The following is a 20481-nucleotide window of genomic DNA, read 5'->3' as shown; positions in this document are numbered from 1 at the left end:
GCATCTTTACATATGAGTTCTGATTTTTTTTTATATTTTGTGCATTATATCCCCCAGGATATGTACTTACCATTCTCTGGCTCACTTACCACCAGCAAATCCTGAAAAATACCACCCTGCAACCCTCCTGACTGGAGGGTTGTAACAACAACTTTGTTGCTGTCCATAGTCTCCCCAGCAAAAAGTTCCTACTGGAACCTGCATTCTGAATCTTGTGAAGGTTTGACTGCCTTCACTTCTCTGTCTGTTCCATTATTATAATGCTTACAGTTAAGGATTTTATCAAGATGTGAAGGCTTGAAAACCTTCCACATACTCCCAGCACACTCCTTCTCCTCCCCTTGCTGATGTGAAGTCTTGATTGACTTCATTTCCATGTTGATCGCCTTCTGCTCCTCTCTCATAACTTTCTTCATTTCAGCCAAAGACTTGTCTGCCTTATTCTCCTCAAATGTAATACTATTTTCCAAAAAAAGAAACAAAACAGTCAGCAATGGTTTCTGATACCATATCAGTATGCCTCCTGCTTTTCTGAGCTGCCTATGCACCTGGTATGGAAGCAGAAAGCAGGAAGTGCCACTGCAACAATGGTCCCACTCGTCAACACAAAGATGAGTAGGTGATGTTCTCTGATGCCCTGGCCAAATTTCCCCTAGTAGTATAAATACCACATTGGGTTTCACCTGAAAACAGGCCATCAGCCTAGTGGGACTAACCCAATCAACAAAAAGATAAATAAAAACAAAAACAAAGAAAGAAACAAATAAATAAATGAGTAAAAGACAATACCAAAGGACTCTGGCTGACTAAATTTGCAGATGACTGCAAGCTAGGAGCAGTCATTGAATCCCTAAATGACATAGTCATCCTGCTGGAATGTTTTTCCCAAATAAACAATTGCAGCCAAAATCATGAACTGAAACTAAATAAGAAAAAAAAAAGCATTACTGTATCCACTGGGAAGCCATCTATCCTGGGAAACTACCACATTGACAATACCCCCATATGAGTTGACACAGTTGTTTGGGATTTGGAAACTTATATGGATAGTGACTTAACTTTCAACCAATATGTGTCTATTGTTGTAAGAAAGTCTGTCTATATTACACAGCTTATAAATAAAAGGATTGTGTCTAGATCTAGGGATGTCATTGTCCCCCTTTACTCAGTCCTTATTAGGCCAATCATTGAGTATAATGTCTCCTCTGGCAAGTATCTGTCCAGACACATGAAAACTGGAATGCTCACAGCAATAACTTACTAAAAGGAAGCAAAGCCTAAACAATATTTCCTACTTGGATTGACCCAAAACCCTGTCATTATACTCAGTACCCTGCAGACTGCTAAGAGGTGACCTTTGTTTAGCATACAAGGCATTCTCCAACCTAATACTGATGGATTTGCTGCACATTAACAGGTCAAATTGCATAAAAAATACTCAGTCTAGGGATCTAAAGTTCTTCTGCAAGATCAACAGAATGGTTTGGAGGAAAAGGTAGATTTTGCAGAGAGTAACAATGCTGTGGAACAGACTCCCTATCCAAGTAAAACAAAGTTCATCCCCGTCCATATTCAAAACCACCTTTGATCTATGGATGAGAAACATAAAATCTATCCCAGGACTGCCTCCTGTACTACTAATGGACAGTGGCAGCTCCTAAATGCTTTATTCCATGTATTTTCATTTGGAGTAATATATAACTATTGACTATGGGACAGGTAAAGCCAATCTAACACCAAGTGGGATCAGTTAATTTGAGTACCAAAAGGTACATCGGCTAGGCTTAAAATGACCTGCAAGGGTAGCTTGCGTAGTACTTACCTACGAACCTGTGAACCTATAAAAACATGACCAAATACATAAATATGCTCACATGAGTGTGCATGTGTGATTACATTCCCCAGTAAGTCTTAAAGGAAAGGAATTGGTGTTCTAGTGATAATTAATAGAGATGTGGTCTAGCTAAGACTATCTGTTGTATATGATAAGAGAATGTCAACAGATTGCTTCAGTTTTGGATAGTGTTAGAGATGGACATTTAGGATCCCTTTACCAAGTAGGACATAGTATATACTTTGGATGTTTAGAGAAACAGCATCAGGTCATTATATCATTTGTACACAATTTTTTTTAATAGACTCATAATTAATAGATTTTCCTAGGCTACTTAGTCTTATGACAATTTATGCCTTGCCAGTATCCTCCCTTAGGCCATATTTTCTTTCTCCCTGGCAGCTGTACCAGTCAATCTTTGAGTAAATTTGTGGATGCCCACCCAGTCATTTAGTTTATCCATATCCTTCTCTGAGTCTACTGACACTTCAATAAACTCTTTGTCCAATGTCCAAATTTTAGTCAGGCCCAGCGAGGATCCTTAGGGCAGCTGGGGAGGGGCAATCATGCTGTTCTTCTTCAATACAGTGTTTTTTTTTCTTTTTTGACCTGTCCTATTTCTACCACCCTCCCTCCCAGGGAAGATAACACCTTTCCCTCCCTGCTGCTCCATCAGTCAGTTGGACCAGTAATTGAACACAGGTCAGCTGAGCTGTACTCAGGGATTTATCCATCTGTGCCATCAGATCAGCCTCCCTCTTTCAGTATTTTTTATTATTTTTGTTCCGACCTTAACTTTATTCAAGAAACCCAGCTCCCAGTGCCCCACATTCACATCAGGTCTACAAGCTAATCTCCTACCCTCAGATTTACTCCAGTATTACTGGTGTCAGACGGAGATCTTAAGGGTATCTTGCAGGCTCAGACATCTTTGCATCCATCCAGAGGGGTTCTTTTATATGCCCTACCCACTCCCTTCCTCATCTCCATGCTCATTAACTACGTGTGAAGGCAACTCCCCTCTTTGGTCTATGACTTCCCTTAGGGAGCATCATTGACGTACACCCACCCAACCAAGATGGACATGCACATCCCTTCCTCCTCTCTGTCAGTCCTTCATCTAGTTCTTCAGCTAATCAAATATGGGTTGCTTGGGCAGTGGTTATAGATTTATCCCTCTACACCAATGGATTGACTCCCTCATTCTAGTTTTGGTGGAGATATTGGACTTGCAGAGAAATAGGAGGTCCAAGAGAACTGGGTCTCTAATGGCATAAGTGAGACAGAGATCCACCCCTTTTTAGTGGCTCAGGGACTTTAGGCTTGTGATCTTTTTGGTTAGGAACCTTTGTAGTTTTTCTAATTGTTTGATATGTCTAGTAAGGTACATCCCAAAGTAGGGTGTCATACTCAATAATTATCCTGACCATTGCTGAGTATAAGAAAGTGATCACCTCTTAAGAGCCTGACTGTAGTATTTGGGCTATTAGCTGGGTCAAATTAGAGGATTTCCTGACAGCCATTGTCACATGGTGGTCTAAAGAGAAGGAACTACTGACCCACGTTCCTAGGTCTCGACTACATTTACATTTTATAGTGTGTTTATGCAGTATAATGAGGGAAGGGGCTGTCTACCAAAAGTGATGATACTACACTTTTTACCATTTAATTTGAGCCCATTTTTAGTGCACCAAGATTTTACTAGGGATAGATCATTCAGGAGGGTTTGTGTGTCATAGCGTGCCTTAGCAAAACCCCCCAGTTTGTTGCCATCTGAAATCTTTATTAGCCAGAGGTCTTGGCTGTCTACCTGGAGATCTGAGAAGTAAATAATAAAAAGGAGAGGTCTCAAAAACGAGTCTGAAGGGACACCACTGGTCACTTTCATACTATCTCATGAGGTACCTGCAACTACCACTCCCACTGTGTAAGTTCTGTCTTTAAGTTAGTTTACTGTCCATCTTATTACATATGTACATGGGTCATTTTTTAAAGCATGTAGCTTTTGCATGAAGCCAGTATGAGGAACAGTGTCAAAGGCCTTGGCCAGGTCAAGATAAACCATGCTGCAGATATAGTTTATCTTGGCCAGGTCAAGATAAACCATATGTACAGTATAGCCACCATCTAGAACTTCTGTAACCATTTTGAAGAAGTTTGCTGGATTAAACTAATAGGATCTACCCTTCACAAAGCCAAACTGTAGGAGATCCAGTATAATAAGATTCTTGGTGTCACACTTTATGAGATCAGTTATAATATACTCCTTGGCTTTGCAAGTGAGGCTTGCAAGACTGACAGGTCAGTAATTACCAGGGTTGGTGTATGGCCACCCTTATGGAGGGGCATCATCACTGCAGTGCACCACTTGTCAGGGACAAAACTAGTAGCCAAACATAGGTTTGGCAGCTTAAGGACTGTGTCTGTAAGGGCATGTTTAATATTATTAACTAAGCAGTCATGTGTATTACTGCGTTCTATGGAGAAAGTATTTTTAGTCTGGGTTAGCACTTTCTGTAAATTATCTTTAGAGATAATTGAGGGAGTAAGGGATTCAGATACTTCAAAGCTTTGAATAGAAGCCTAATGGTTGAAGTCAGCACTACATTTGTCTTGCAGTGTCATCTGGGTCAGAATGGGGGGGGGGTCATTGTGAATAAGTTCATAAAAAGGTAGGGTGTTATGTTTTTTTAGTTTTCTGACATAGCTAAAGGATTTATACATTTCTTTGGCTTCAGAAGCCATCCTAATTTCATGTTTGGCTAAAAATTTGCTTTTACATATTTTGTGTTTAAAGAGTGGAAAATTATACTACAAGAAATGATCACTAGTTATAGTATCTTATTTGAAAGACTAGAAAGATGAAAACAAAAAATTAGTCACAAATGAGTGAAATGCATATAGTTATGCATACATTTTTCGCTATGCATCATTTATGAGAGCTGTTTGCTTCTATTGCTATACTGTAAATGTGATTCCTTGTTCAACTGTCATTAGCTAATGACAAACTCATGTTGAATTATCTTGCATAAAGCATTTGTTAAAAAACTTCCTTTGAACATACCAAAATTATTGAAAACATTTTTAAATGCCCTAGCATTTGCATGTGCATCTTTAACTGCAGAATAACATTTCCATCAAATGGCTAAGCATTGAACCCTAACCATCGAATGTTCATTCAGGGAACATTAATTTTTTTTCCAGGGAAAGTAGCTATAGCTAGTTAGCCAACGCTTCCCCATCTGTTGGAGATCAAGTCTGATACGATGGAAATGTTTTTCTACGGTTAAACATAGAGCCAGCATTTGCAGCTTGCTAAACATTATGAGACTTAAAAATCCTCAATTTAAGATGAGTAAATGCCAGTTTTTTTTTTTTTTGCTTTCAATCCCCATATTTTTTCTTTTTCAGTCTGTGAGGCTCATGTACTAAAACATAAAGTATTCATACTACATACTTAACAGAAAAATCAAGAACCACAAAAATACAGCTTCCTGCCAGCCAGAATTTGTTTCACGGAGCATAGTTCAAATGATAACTAGTGCCCTGTCATGTTTCACTGATCAAACAGTAGGCCACTGTCAAGAAAATTTGGACAAAAATGTTCAGAAGGACATTTTTACTCATAGCTGCTTGGTATTACAACTTCCATTACTGATTTTTTTCATTATAGGAAACACTAAGAGCTCTGTCAGACTGTTCTATTTAAAATTATTTGTCTGAGACATAAACATAGTGGTGAGATGAAATCTTACCCAGTGTGTTCCCTTAAGGATAAGACAAGGCTTAGTCTGAGAAATAATGCCAGATATTTTTATTCTTCTAATCTCCAAATCTTCTTAGAAGATCTATGAAAACTGTCGTACAAGGATGAGCTACAATTCACAGTACAGCTAAAATGGTAAATTGAAAACTGTGTACTTACTTGTCCACTGTAGGAAAATATTGTAACATTTATTCAGTGAGCATCCTGTCTATGTTAAAAAGAAGATCGCAATGGATACTTTGACTCTAGTATTTGGCCTCAAAATGTAGTCTGTTGCTCCCCACCTAAGATGTGACAGCCACTGTCCCTTAGGGTCACAACCGGCAGCTAATACATCCAACTGCAGGTTCACAGGAGGGAGTGGCATTCAACACCTTAAGAATTCTGAAAATGACTTATAGCCAAGTGTGAAGACTGCAGAGGCAGAGGTGAAGGAAGTTGTACCATTTTTGCTCTAGGTTCCTGAATACTGTACAATTTTTGATTTCATATCTGCTAGGGTACAGATGCTGCAGGGCAAAGAATCTGCTGCATTTCTCTCTCAGTCTGCAGTTCAAGATAGCTGTGCTCTGTTCTCAGTGAAATGTAACAAAGACAAATCAGAGTGCAGAGAACAGAAAGGCATTGGTAAAGCTGCAAGTGCCTGCCAACACTTAGTTTGATGCTCAGACAAAATAGTTAAAAGACCACTATAAAGACATAATTTGGTGAATATAACAGGCAGCTTTATTTAGCAATTTTAAGGGTAGATAGGCAAACTAGTTTTAATACTTTTAAAATGTAAGTCCTATATCATCTGGCTCATGTAATAATAAATATCACTCTTAAGATACAGTATATAGAGAATTATTTTCTGTTTCTTCCTGCATGGTCTTCTACATTGTCAGTTCCTGTAAGAAAAAAAAAAAAACATTAATGCATTTTAAATAATTTCAAAACACAGTGCCTCTTCTAATTTTATGAGAAAATGATACAGTAAACTCTCAGTTTACCGGAAGTCAAACAACCAGAAAAAAAAAATCGAAGAAATATTTTACAATTTTCATGTGTTGCACTTCCTGTACCCCCCCCCCCCCCCGCAGAAGAAACATACCTTAAGGTTTATAGAGTTTTAAAAAGGAAGATAGGAATAAATTCTCTCTCTCCCCAACCTAAGAACAAGTCAAACCAAACAAATAGTATAGGGTAGAGTATTAGTCAGGCCTGTTTTTAATAGTAACTCTCAAGCAACCAGAAACTAGTTATTCGGCATCTACCATTCCCCATGGGTTTCGGTTAACTGAGTTTACTGTACATTCTTATCATCTCAGAGCTGAATGACTAAGTAAAATACAATGATTAAAAAGTGAAAGCCATGGACTTACCATAACAATAGATCTGTGTTTGTCTGTTTCCATCCTTTCTCAACAGATGGGTTTTGGATCTAATCTCAGATCTGAATTTGGCCGCTTTAATTTATTTATTTATTTATTGCAGTTGGTTTACCAGGATAGTCCATTGGGTCAAATAACCCGTTTTCAATGGAGTCCTGGGGAGAAAAGCTCCAGAACTAAGTATGTTACAAAAAGTGATTCATACTAGTTATACAAAAACTATAACACATTATAAATTATATAATAATCCAAAGTATTTTGACACCAGCAAACAATTTCAAATAAACACAAAAGAAATAGCTATGACAGAAGACTTCGGGAATCTTAGCTTGGGCTCCTCTCCTTACCCACAATCCCTTCTTGTCCCTAAGATTAACTTAGATCAAGTTTGGCTGCAACCCTATGCACAACCATAGCTGAAAATACTGAAGGAAAAGAAAATCTAGTCCAGGATATAAAAAGGATGTTTGAGATAGAGGTCTATTCTGTAACTTTAAGAGAACAATATCTTGTTCATGGGCAAGTCATATTGTCATATCAGAGGCGCATTGCCTTTAGTCTTCCATGAAATGGAAGAGTAATGGAGGGTACAAAGTAGAGGAAGGACAGAAGCAGACAACACAGATACTGTATATTGTTATGGTAAGTACATCAGTTTCATATCTGATATTGTCTGTTTCATCCATTCCCCCACAGATGAGACAGAATCCCCAGCTACTTAGTTCTCAAGGTGGTCTCATGGAAAGATATTCTGGAGGATGACTGAACCAAAAGCCACCTTATTTCTGGATAGCAAATCCAGCTTATAATGGGAAATGAAGGTGCAAATGTTAGGCCAGGAGCAACCATTCAGGAGTGCTGAAAAGACCTCTTGGAGAAGGGATGCTGAAGCCTTGATTTTGTGGGCCTCCTCTGCCTCAAGGGCAATATTCACAATTAGAATTCCTTCTGTGCCATGGGAGGGGGTCTATCTCAAGACATGTCCAGGGAGAACCCATAGACTTCTGGAACCATAGATGTTCATCGTGTTACACTGCTGCAGTCATTACACTTGGGTTATCCTGCCATCAGGCGGTCCCACAGTCAGCCAGAGTTCCAAAGTCTTGGTCCGGCGTTGGTTGCTGTCACTTCTTCCCTGACGTCAGTGCGCCAGGGGTATATAAGATGCATCTGACGCCATTTTCTTCAGTCTTTCTTGCCGCACGGTCCCCAAAGCAGAAGCAGTTCGCAAGTGCCGGTCGGCCGACTCCTGAGATTTTCGAAGTCAAATTTCAGATCCGAAGTCTTCAATAAAGCTAAGTACCCCATTGGGGAAACTTTTTTTTTGCCCCAGACCGATGTCAGAAAAAGTTAATAATTGTATTTCTTGTGGGAAGCAAATACCTCATAAGGACTTCCACTCTTACTGTATTCCATGCCTAGGCCCTGATCACGATGTCAGTAATTGTCAGTTTTGTGCTAGATTTAACAAACGCACTATAAAACGACGTTTTGATTTTGCTTTGCACTACTTTGGCCGAAGGTTCAATTATACTATGCCGTCGGATCAACCGACGACCGCAATTCTGAAAAAACGCAAAGACAAGGATAAAGACAGGCATCTGAGGTCCAAAACCGATGAAACCTCTTCTAGGCCAGTCGCTGGTTCGCCGGTTCTCAGTGAGGCGCTTTCGCAGCCCCTGACACCTGCTACCTCAGAGCCACAGGCCACCTCCGACTCCCACGAGGAGGCAACTAGGCCTCTGGAAACTCAAGGTATTGGGCCTACGGAAACTAATCCCTCAGATGGGTCCAGAGCCGATGAGCAGGCATCGGCTTCTGAGGGTGTTTTCAGACCTTCACAACTTACCATTAAAACAACAGCCAAGACAAAAACACCATTAAAGACAAAGAAGCAAGTACAGCATTCTCCTGGACAGTCCTCCATGCCTAAGAAACAGATGCTTAAAATGGACGAAGACCTCATTACTCTAATCAGGGGTTCCCATCCCCCTCCTGAGAAAAGGCCTAGGCAGGATACAGACTATGATTCCTCTGATGAGGTTTCCATTTCCTCTGATTCCTCTTCAGACCAGGGATACTCTCTACCCCCCCTATGAGGACTCCGATGCTGAAGAATCTATCCCTTCAGCCTCTCCTCCTGAGGATTATTCTTTTGGGGAAACTTTACATACCATGAGGGAGCATTTCCATTGGGAAAGTCAGGATTATTCAGAATCCAAGAAAAAGCTCAGGGATTTCCTTTTATTGCCTCAGCACAGGCCCCTGGCTATTCCGCCTGTGCTAGATATTGTGGATGATGTGTTCTCTGAATCCAGCTTATCTCCTGATTCTTTGCCCCCTGCACCAGCCAAGCCAGATAGGTATTATAGAGTCCCTAACTCTCACAAGTTTCTTTATAAAAACCCTTCTGCTGATCCAGAAACTATTTCATAGGTTCATAGGTTTATACTAGGCTATCTGCCCTAAGGCATTTATAAGCCTAGCCCAAATTTTTGTGGCTTACGCCACCCCTTATATGAAAAAATACTGTGCCCATTAGTTTGTTGTGCCTCTGTCCAGCAGTGCCACAGAGATGATTCCCGGGGTAAACCTACGATCTCCCATCCACGGGTCTAGATTTCTCTTGAACAGAGTCAGCGAGGTGCTCTGCCTCACATGGACCGGGATTTTATTCCACAGCATAGGGAGTCTCTGAGTGATAAATCTATCCCTCCAGCACGTCCTATTTATATCCGTGCTAAGGTTTAAGTCGCTTGCTCTAGTGGTTTTGGTGGATTTGGATTTTTTGAGGTGGAGCATGTCCATTAATTCCGGGTTGGACATGGCCTTGTATGTCAGGCACATGTCACCTCTGAGCAGACGGTATGCGACTGAATAGAGCTGGAGTTTCTTCAATCTGGCAGCATATGACAGATTTTGGAGTCCCTTTATCCTTTTGGTGAGGAACTTTTGGGGTCTCTCCAATTGCTGCAGATGTCTGGTGAGATACATCCCGAATGGGGCATTGTACTCGATCATTGGTCTGATAAGTGAAGAGTACAGGGAACAATGACCTCACTAGATCTGGATGTGAATCCCTTCATGATCAGGTGGGCAATGTAGAAGGTCTTTCTAACCACTTTAGCAATGTGAGTGTCAAAAGAAAGGCCACTGTCAACCTGGGTCCCCAGGTCCCTGATAACCTCTTCTGTGCTTAGTGGATTGCCACCTATATGGTAGCTTGGGGTTACCTTGTTTTTCCCGAAGGGTATGACTATACATTTTTTGGCGTTTAACTTCAGGCCATGACTCTGGCACCAGCTATCTGTTTCCGTGAGTCCCTTCTGAAGGATATCCGTGTCCGATGCACTTTCCACTATGGCGCCCAGTTTGCAGTTGTCTGCAAACTTTGTCAGCCAAAGTCCTCCCATGCTGGCCTGTACTTCTGAGAAGTAGATGCCAAACAATAGGGGGCCAAGGACCGAGCCCTGTGGGACACCACTTGTAACCGGCTTGGAGTCTGACACAGCGCCAGCAACTCTAACCCTGTGGGTTCTGTCCTTAAGCCAGTTTGCAACCCATCTTGTGACATATGGGTTTACATTTAAGCTGGTAAGTTTTTCTACAATACCCGAGTGGGGTATTGTGTCGAAAGCCTTTGCAAGGTCAAGGTAGGCTGTATGGACTGCCTTCCCTCATCAATGGCCTTGGTGACTGTTTCAAGAAGTCGACCAAGTTCAAAAGGCATGATCTTCCCTTGACAAAGCCAAACTGGGTCGGGTCCAATGTCTGCAAGTCCCCTATATCTTTGTTTATGAGCTCCATTATGATCCTCTCCATAGCTTTGCAGACTAGACTTGTTAAGCTTATGGGCGGTAATTACCAGGGTCCGTGAGGCGCCGCCTTTGTGGAGTGGGACCACAGTTGCCGTATGCCACTCCTTGGGCACGTATCCTGTGGTAAGGCTGAGATTAAACAGCTGCCTTATGTGCGGGGTTAATTCCTCATTTAGCTCATGTAGCACACAGCCGGGGACACCATCCGGTCCCATTGATGCTGTGTTTTTAGCTTTAGAGAGAGCAGCTTTCACCTGCGCATTTGAGATGTCCGGGAGGCTACACTCGGCTGGGATAGTTATCTCTCCTTTAGGGGAGAGGGGTGAAGTTTGCACTGAACCTGTCTGCCAGTATGTTGGCAATGTCTGTGGGTTCAGTGATTTTTGTATCATTTTGGACTAATTCTGAGCATATCTGGGAGTTTCCACCCAGGTTCCTAACATAGCTGAAAAAGGCCTTATGATTGTCCTTTGAATCCATGGCAATTTTCTCTCAAAATTGGCCTTAGTTGATTTTATGAGTGCTCGTATTTTTTACTAATAATGATCAGGGGTGACTTCCCTTTTATGGATTTTGTTCTATCATGTAATAGCTTTCTCCTCTTATTGTAAAGTTTGTTAATGGCTGGGGTCCACCAGACTGGACGTTTGCCCTTTGTGGAAAGAGTCTTGGTTTTATTTGGGATTGCCTGATCCATGCAGTCCTGGAGGTGTTCATAGAAGGCATTTGTAAGGGCTTCTGCAGCTTGGGTTGTGGTTTCCTCTGGCTCAGGGGCCTTGAAGGATACTACACCAGTCTTGAGTAGTGTGAAGTTTGCTTTAGAGAAGTTCTTCACTATGGTCTTTTTTGTTTGGGGTGGGGGCGGGATGTGGATTTCCAGTGAGATTAGTTTATGATCAGATCTCACCAATGAGGGATATACTTCCGGTGTGCAGCATTTTGTCCCCATGTTTGTGACAATGAGATCTAGTATATTTTCTCTTCTTGTGGGAACAGTGACTAGCTGTTCCATGGCATTTGAATTTATGAACTCCAGGAACCGTTGGGCTAGAAAGTTAGGGCTTGAGTAATGTTCCCAGTCTATATTCGGGTAGTTGAAGTCACCCAATATGATGGTGTTTGGAGATACATTTATACCCTCCAGTGTCTTCAGGAAGGCTGTGTGGGGTTCCTGAGTTTGAGAGGGTGGCCTGTAGCATGCTACAATTTGTAGAGCAGTTTTGCCTATGGTTAGTTGCACCTGGATGGTTTCCGAAGCTTCGATGCGGTGCCACCAACCTGGAGGTGTGGGTATCCTTTATGAATATGGACACACCCCCTCCTTTTGTGGTGTGCTCTGGGTTTTGGGGCGGAACGCATGATATGAGGTAAAACCTAATAGTGCCGGGGTGCTCTCAGGAGCCTTGAACCAGGTTTCAATTACAGCACAGACATCGATGTTCTCCATACTGAGAAGGGCCTCGAGTGCGTGCATTTTGAGATTTAGACTTCTGGCATTGAGCAGCATTACCCTCAGTTTCTTCCCATTTTTGTTTTCTAGGGTGGTAGGTTTAGAATTTGAGCCTTGCCTAAAAAGGCACTATGGGCTGGCAAGAGCCTTAGCCAATATCCGGAATCCCAGGGGTGACAGGTGCAAGCCGTCCCTTGCGAAGCAGCGTGGCTTGTCAAGCATGTCATCCCAGGCAGACAGACACTGGATCCCCTTTGAATGACACCAGACATTAAGCCAATTGTTAAAGCTGATCATCTTGTCTCTATATTGTGGCATCATTCTTGGTGAAGGAAGGATACTGCTCAGGGTTAGGGTCATACCTGCCTGGGCTACATAATCAGAGAGCTCCTCTATGTCTCTTTTCATGTAGTCCAGGGAGGTTCGTCTCAGGTCGTTCACACCAGCATGGACAATGACTGTGTCATATTTGTACTTGCCGTGGAGTGACCCGAGTGCTTATGTTATGTGGCGGATTCTAGTGCCCGATAGGCAGCTTACTGTGACCCTCTCCTTGTTCAGCCTGGTGAGTGGGATGTCAGTGTGTCTGACTATGGAGTCACCTATGACAAGTATGTTTGGTGTTGTATTTGGCCTTAAGGGCTGTGACTGCATTGCACACTGCTTTTGTGGTTTATGTGTTGCTTGTGGGGTGTCTTGAGGTAGCAGTTGTTTGGGTGTCTGCTTTGGAGGCCTCTGCTGTTTAGGTAAATTTTTACTCAGAGCCTCCGAGTATGTCTTTGTGTGTTTATGTGTTTGATTCATTTCCCAGGGTCCAAAAGGGGTTAAGGCTCCCATTGCAAAAAATCCAGTACCCTCTGACAGAGATTCTAGAGCATTGGATAGATGGGGGAAGAAAGTTTACACTTCTGCAACTTTAGCAGTAAGGGCTTTAAATTGCCAGTTTCACATGCTTAAGTACCAACAATATTTAATGGCTCAGTTAAAACAGAAAATGCTTGCAAGCTCTGAAGCTCCTAACTGTAAAGAAATGCAGGATTTATTGCATGCAGTTGAACAGGTGGGAAAACATACTCTGCAATGTGGTTTTGATTCTTTAGAGGCCTCTTGTAGAGCCGCATTTACAGGTTCTGTGATTCGAAGGCATGCTTGGTTAAAAGAACAGAGTTTACCTGATCATGTTAAGGCAAAATTATTGGATGCTCCTTTACAGCATGATACCTTGTTTGGTGTTAAGGCAGAAGAGGTGTTAAAGAACATGGAGGATAAAGCTAAATCTATGCAAACAGTCAAAGATTTCTTACAGGTATAGCCACCTCGATTTAGCAGAAATTGGCCAACAAAGAATTGGTCCTTTCCAGTGTCAGACAGGCCACAGAGAGGCAGATACAGACGCCCAAGAGGCAGATCTCAACCCCAAGGCTCTAACAGACAATGACAGTGGGGCACCTCAACCCCAAAAGGAGGTGAGGACAAGTCTCAACCTTACAGGAAACAGTCCCAATGACTTCTCCCTTCGTACGCCAAGCACTTCCCTTTTGGCAGCCCCCTTAGGGGGAAAACTAGCACTTTTTTCTCAAAACTGGCAAACAATCATCCAAGACAAATGGGTTCTGAATATTGTGTCTCAAGGTTACAGGTTCCACTTTCACACTTTACCAAGGCTTAAAGAAATGCCAGACCTGCCACAAAATCAATGGGCAGAGGCACAAAAACAAATTTCAGCCCTCATGGACGTGAGAGCTATTCGAAAAGTACCACAACAGGAACAAGGACAAGGATTTTACTCAAGACTCTTCCTGGTCCCCAGGAAGGACAAGGCCTGGAGACCCATACTAGACCTTTCAACTCTAAATACTTACCTGAATATTCCAAAATTCAAAATGTTAACACTACAGTAGCTTCTTCCCATGCTGGGCAAGAAGGCTTGGCTTGTTACTCTGGACCTCAAAGAGACATACCTGCATGTCACTATCAGACAAAATTGCAGAAGATACCTCAGATTCAAAGCTGGTACAATGCACTACCAATTCTCTGCACTGCCCATTGGCTTATCTACTGGCACCAGTAATTGCATTTTGCAGACAAAAAGGAATTCAGATATATCCATACCTGGACGACTGCCTCATTCAAGCAGAGACACAGGACATTCTTCTAAAGCATCTGGCATTTGTAAAAAGGTTGCTGAATTCTCTAGGGTACACAGTAAATGAAAAGAAGTCAAAACTACTGCCCTCACAACAGATTATATTCCTGGGTGCCAGCTTAAATACAATGACCCAGATGGCTTATCTCACGCCAGACAAACAAGTTCAACTAACTCAATATTTTCAATTACTGGCAAAACAGTCCCATCTCCCTGAAAGAAATATTCTGCAGGCCCTGGGATTCAGGGCATCCTGCATACTACTAATACCATATGCCAGATTGTATGAGGAAATTACAATGGTACCTAAAAAGTGTTTGGACTCAACACTCTCACAGTTTAGAAGCAGCAATACCAATGATCCCCTGCCTACAACAGGAGTTTTGATGGTGGGCACAGGCATGTCACCTAAACAAGGGTCAGCCTTTTACTCTACCCACAGCCAGGCAGACTCTAACAACAGATGCTTCGGATTACGCCTGGGGAGCACACATGGCAGGAAAATGCATTCAGGGCAAGTGGACCACAGATCAAATGCATCTTCACATCAGTCAAAAAGAGATGTTGGCTGTTCAAAATGCCCTAACAGCTTTCAAGGACCTTCTGCATCCAGGACAATTATTATTAAAGACAGACAACACCACAGTAATGTGGTACATAAACAAGCAAGGGGGCACTCATTCTTATCCCCTATGCAGGCAAGCCATGACCTTCTGGAACACAGCTCTAATGTACCAAGTTCATCTGCAAGCACAATTCCTGCCAGGAAAGAAAAATACTCTGGCAGACGATCTAAGCAGAAATATCATGGACCCTCACGAATGGAAATTGAATCCACAAATCTTCAGCATGGTAACGCAAAAATGGGGATGCCCAGACATAGATCTTTTTGCCTCCCCACTGAATTGCCAACTACAAAAATTCTGCACAAGGACTTATCACACACAAGCATGGAAAGTGGATGCTCTCTCATTCAGCTGGAAAAACCTAAAAGTTTATGCCTTCCCACCACTGCCTCTCCTTTCAAAGGTACTCCTAAAAGCCAGACAAGAAAAAACACAGATGATCCTGATTGCTCCAGACTGGCCACGCCAGCACTGGTACCCAATCTTAAAGATCTTAACTCAAGACCCACCATGGATTTTGCCTCAAATTCCACACCTTCTGACTCAACAAAACAATCAGATCCTGCACGGTCAGCTCAAAACCCTAAACCTGGCTGCATGGCAGATACATTAGTCAAACAGGCAACACCTCTCTCTAAAGCTGTTATGGATGTCATTTTGGAGGCCAGGAGGCCTAGCACCAAGAAAGCTTACTCAGAAAAATGGAAGAGATTCTGCGCCTGGAACCAGGCTCAAAGCCTTGACCCTCTTGTCCCAAACATTCCTCAGATTTTACAATACTTAACTGAGATGCTGGACAAAGGCCTATCCTTCTCATCAGTTAAGATCCACGCCTCTGACATTTCAGCACCTTACAACACGGATCCTCCTTTATTCTCTCATCCCTTGCTAAAGCAGTACCTCAGGGGGGCTAAAAACATAAGACCACCCCCGGAGAGCACCAACACCAACTTGGGACCTCAATTTTGTTTTGGAAAAACTGACCCTGCCACCTTTTGAGCCAGCCAATACAGCCGATCTAAAATTTTTATCATGGAAAACAGCTCTTCTCCTGGCAGTAACTTCAGCACGAAGAGTCTCAGAGCTACAGGCATTAATGGCAGTGGAACCTTTTATAATTTTCCATCAGGACAGGGTTTCTTTAAGGACAAACCCTACCTTTATGCCAAAAGTGGTATCTAGTCTGGCTCTTAACCAAACCATCCATTTGACAACTTTTTATCCAAACCCCCAGAATAAAGAGGAGAAACTTCTGCACTCTTTGGACATACAGAGGCAGCTACGCTTCTACTTGGACAAAACAAAAGCTTTCAGGAAAACTGAGCAATTGTTTGTAGCATATGCTGCAGGATCACAGGGCAAGGCTATCTCAAAGCAGACTATCTCCAAATGGATAGGACACTGTATTCGTTACTGCTACACACAGCATGGAAAATCAGTCCCTGATAACATTAGGCCACATTCCACCAGGACAACAGCCACTTCAACAGCCTTTCTCAGAGGAGTATCTACCAAGGAAATTTTGGAGGCTGCAACTTGGAGTTCAGTGCACACCTTTACCAAGCATTACCACTTTTCTCTTTACTCTAAATCCAGAGCAGGATTTGCCACTGCAGTTCTTGCAGGGCCTCATAGCCAGTCCTAACTCTTTATAGACCAACCTTAGCTTTGGGATTCTACCCAAGTGTAATGACTGCAGCAGTGTAACATGATGAACATAGTACAGTTTTGTACCTACCATAAATGTAGATGTTCGAGTGTTCACACTGCTGCAGTCCAGGTTACCCTCCCTCCATCCCCTCTGTCCTAGCTGGACTTATCTATACCTTTCTATCCTATACAACCTTTGTGGTGTATTTACTTGTAACTGAAGGTATTGTTTTTATTTTATATATATATATTTTTTTTTTTACCAATATGTATTGCATACCTACTTGGGGGCACCTGACATCTGGGGCAAGAAAAACTGAAGAAAATGGCGTCGGATGCATCTTATATACCCCTGGCGCACTGACGTCAGGGAAGAAGCGACAGCAACCGATGCCGGACCAAGACTTTGGAACTCTGGCCGACTGCGGGACTGCCTGATGGCAGGATAACCCAAGTGTAATGACTTTAGCTGTGTGAACACTCAAACATCTACATTTATGGTAGGTACAAAACTGTACTTTTCTTGCCCCCTTTCTTTTTTCTAGAGAAGTTCCTCTGGGGAGTAAAATGCCATATTCCTATGGAGAACAGGTTTTCTTATCCTGTTGACTTTTGGAGAGTGTGTCTTTAACCTTGGGTCTGAAAAGAGTCGAACCATCATAAGGGACATTTACAAAGAAAATAAGTACATCCAAGCATATCTCCTAATAACATTGCCTGTACCTGCAGTTCTCAAAGTGCCCTCAATTGTGCTGAATGTCAGACACATAGAGGCATTTGATAGGGACTGAATGGTGGCCAGATGTATGTCCACAGTTTTCTTATCTTCTACAGTCATGGAGCCAAAGAGAGAGATTTGAATAGCTGCTTTGTCAAAATCTCTCTGAAACCATGTAGTATATGCCAAATAATTCAGTGACTTCAAGGCAAAAGAAGCTAGCCTGTAGACTTGCTTCCCAAATCTGTTCAAAGCCCTAGACTCTCAGTAAGAGGGATAGACAGATGAGTTTTCCTCTATGACGTGGCTGAGCCACTACCATGGCATCCACCACTGCGTTTTTGCTCTAATACTGCCTGTTTTTCAGAGTGACAAGATATGTATCTGTTTTTTTCATGTATAAGTTCCATCACATCACGTTCTTTCCATGCCCATTGACAGATCAATTCTACCATCTCATCAGTGGGAGGGACCATCCAAGAAGTAGATATGCCATATCCAAAAGCCTCAAGAAATACTGATTCCTCTTGGGATGGGGCTTCAGCAGACCACCCTCCTTTCTGTCTCAAAACTTTGAAGATCTTCCTGAATGAGATGTCTTTAAATGGTGATCTGGAGGATCCCTTCCTTTCATCAAAATCAGTGTCTTCTGTGAGGGACTCCTGAGGGAGTCCATGTGCCTCCTCTTACATGAATGATTCCTAGGAATCTCAGTGGTGGGATGCTCCTGAGAGGATTCAGAAGACTTTTGGGTGTCTTGTATGTGGAATGTCTCAAGACTTAGAGGAACCAGCTGTCCCAATGGGATACATTGTGAAACATCAAGATCCAGGGTTTTCAGCTGTGGGGTGGCTAAAGCCGAGACAGAAAGATAAGTCTGTTCTCCAACAGTGATGAGAGCTTTCTCAATTGCCCCAAAAGCAGAAGCTGAGGGACAACTTGGACCATTCCTGTTGGAGCTGAGACCTCCAAGCTGAATGGCAGAGGAAACCAGATCGACTCTACTCCAAGACAGACACCCGAGCCAAGCTATCTAAAGCCAAAGCCCTGAGTGGAAGGGATGGGTCCGACAATTTAAGAGTCGATCCCATCCCCTGGAACCGTCACTGAAGTTTCAGTTTTGAGATCATTTCAGATCTGAGGACCACAGAACCGGGGGATCAGAGAAGTCACTGGAGATTTGTTGCAGACAACTGTTGAGGAAATCACAGATCCTCATACCCTGAAAATGGTGGGTGGACTGGGGTAGGAGCAACATTAAAAAGGGTCAAAGCACCAAAGCTCAAGGATCCGACAGGAGAACTTCTAGCTCAATTTGAGTCCTGAGGAACATCCTGATCATTCTATCCACATCTGCTTCTATCAGACTGCTAGCAGACCTAACAGATCTTAGGGAGGAAGATGTAGATGGGGGTCTTGATGATCTTTGTACTCGTCTCTCTTGGAGAAAAGGGGGAATACGGCCTGGGAGAAATCAGCCTCAGTGAAATCCTCGGCTCCAGTAAAGGTGGGGTTCTGGATCGCACTGTTGTCACATCTGAAGGAGGAGTAGGATCCAATGATCTGGGCTTTTTTTGCAGTCAGAGCTAAGGATGATTGAGAAGAAGGACAGAGCTCAGGGGAGCAATTACTTGTCTCCTTGCCCGTGTACCTGGGCTGGTCACTTTTCTCCCTTCTAGGTTTGTCCAAGAATTTTTTACCAGATGAGGAGACTCCAGAAAGTGAAGAAAGAGATTTTGATGATTCTCCCACAGAAGGAGGGAGAAGTCCCTTCAGTAGTAGCTTGTTTCTATGCTAAGTAAAAGCCCAGTGGCCAAAGGCCATACAAATGGAGCTAAACACACATTTGGTGTCCATCTGAATTAGGAAGTTAGTGGTTACAAGCCACACATTTCTAGAACCGTGATGGGTTGTCAGACATGATTAAACCAATTAAAAAATAAAGAGAAGATTTACCAGAGAAGTTTTTATTTTTCTATGGCTTGAAAATACCAACAGTGGTAAACACAACACAGAAATACCAACAATAGTAAAATCTACTACCAAACAACAGGCAAGCAAATCCTGAAAGAAAAGGGTGAGAAGACACCAAAGGTGCAATACAAATGGAAGAAAATTGTTTGCACTGAAAAGAATGTTTATAGGTAAGGGGAAAATTATCAAGAAAATGAGGAACGGTACATTATCACAAGCAGAATACTAACAACTATGAAAACAGTATCCAAATATCAGATCTACTTCTAACGCCCAACTCCCAGATGACCGACTTTCAGAATTCTGAGACAAAAATCACAAAAGTTCAGAAACCCGAGCATCAGTTTTTACCAGAATAACTACATGGCCAACTGTAAACAAAACTCAAGCCGAGGTAAACAAAACACACCTAAGCGGGGGGGGGACTATGCCCCCCATACCCCCCAATGTGCGGGGCTGTGCCCGCCACCCCCCCAACTGAATATACCAATTCCTGGTTCACACTACACTGGAGAACAGGGCATGTTGGCCATGTATTTACTTACCCTGGTAAAAATCGACGTTCAGGTTTCTGAACTCGTGATTTTCATCTCAGGATTTTGAAAGTCAGTCATCTGGGAGTCAGGCTTTAGATATAGACCCCCAAATACCACATGCACAACAAGAAAAGGAAATAACTTAGCGGAAGCAAGCCTGAGCTGAGTGGATCATGTCTGTTCACTAACAGCGGCAAATGAGATCTGAGGTAGCCTTGGGGACAGGAGGGGATTATGGGTAAGGGGAGGAACCTGACCTAAGGTCCCAGTAGTCTAAAAGTGGCTGAAGTCAGATAAAACCCATCTGTTGAGGAATTGACAGAACAGACAACACAGATCATATTTTATGTACAGCCTGCTATCTCATCTTAAGAAGGCAAGCAGGCGCAGTCAATGCTGTATTTAAAAATAAGACTCTGAATATTGAAAACAGAAATAACTGACATTTCACATTAAAGGGAATACTCCTCAGCATTATTGATTACAACATGTCCATGGTCTTTGTTACATTACTGCTTACATGTTCCACATTTACAGCATGGTGACACTTATTACTGAGCAAAGGTGTGGGTATTTTGATGGTCTTAAGT

At 42.5% G+C, this 20481-nt stretch overlaps 1 protein-coding gene across 1 annotated transcript in view; it reads right to left on the bottom strand.

Annotated features, from left to right (window-relative positions):
* Window positions 1–6303: 6303 nt before the first annotated feature.
* Window positions 6304–20481, bottom strand: part of LOC122797185 (serine-rich adhesin for platelets-like) — an 801622-nt gene continuing 787444 nt past the window's right edge. Inside the window, exon 9 of the mRNA XM_044066008.1 lies at window positions 6304–6490. Coding sequence (XP_043921943.1) covers window positions 6476–6490 — 15 coding nt within the window. The 3' untranslated portion in view covers window positions 6304–6475. The remainder of the gene's footprint in view (window positions 6491–20481) is intronic.

The sequence above is a fragment of the Protopterus annectens genome, chromosome 3.part0, assembly GCF_019279795.1.
Source record: "Protopterus annectens isolate FY-2018-M chromosome 3.part0, PAN1.0, whole genome shotgun sequence".
In the NCBI taxonomy this organism is placed as follows: domain Eukaryota; kingdom Metazoa; phylum Chordata; order Ceratodontiformes; family Protopteridae; genus Protopterus; species Protopterus annectens.
Note: the sequence above shows the minus strand (reverse complement) of the source record. Positions and strands in the feature narration are given on the sequence as shown.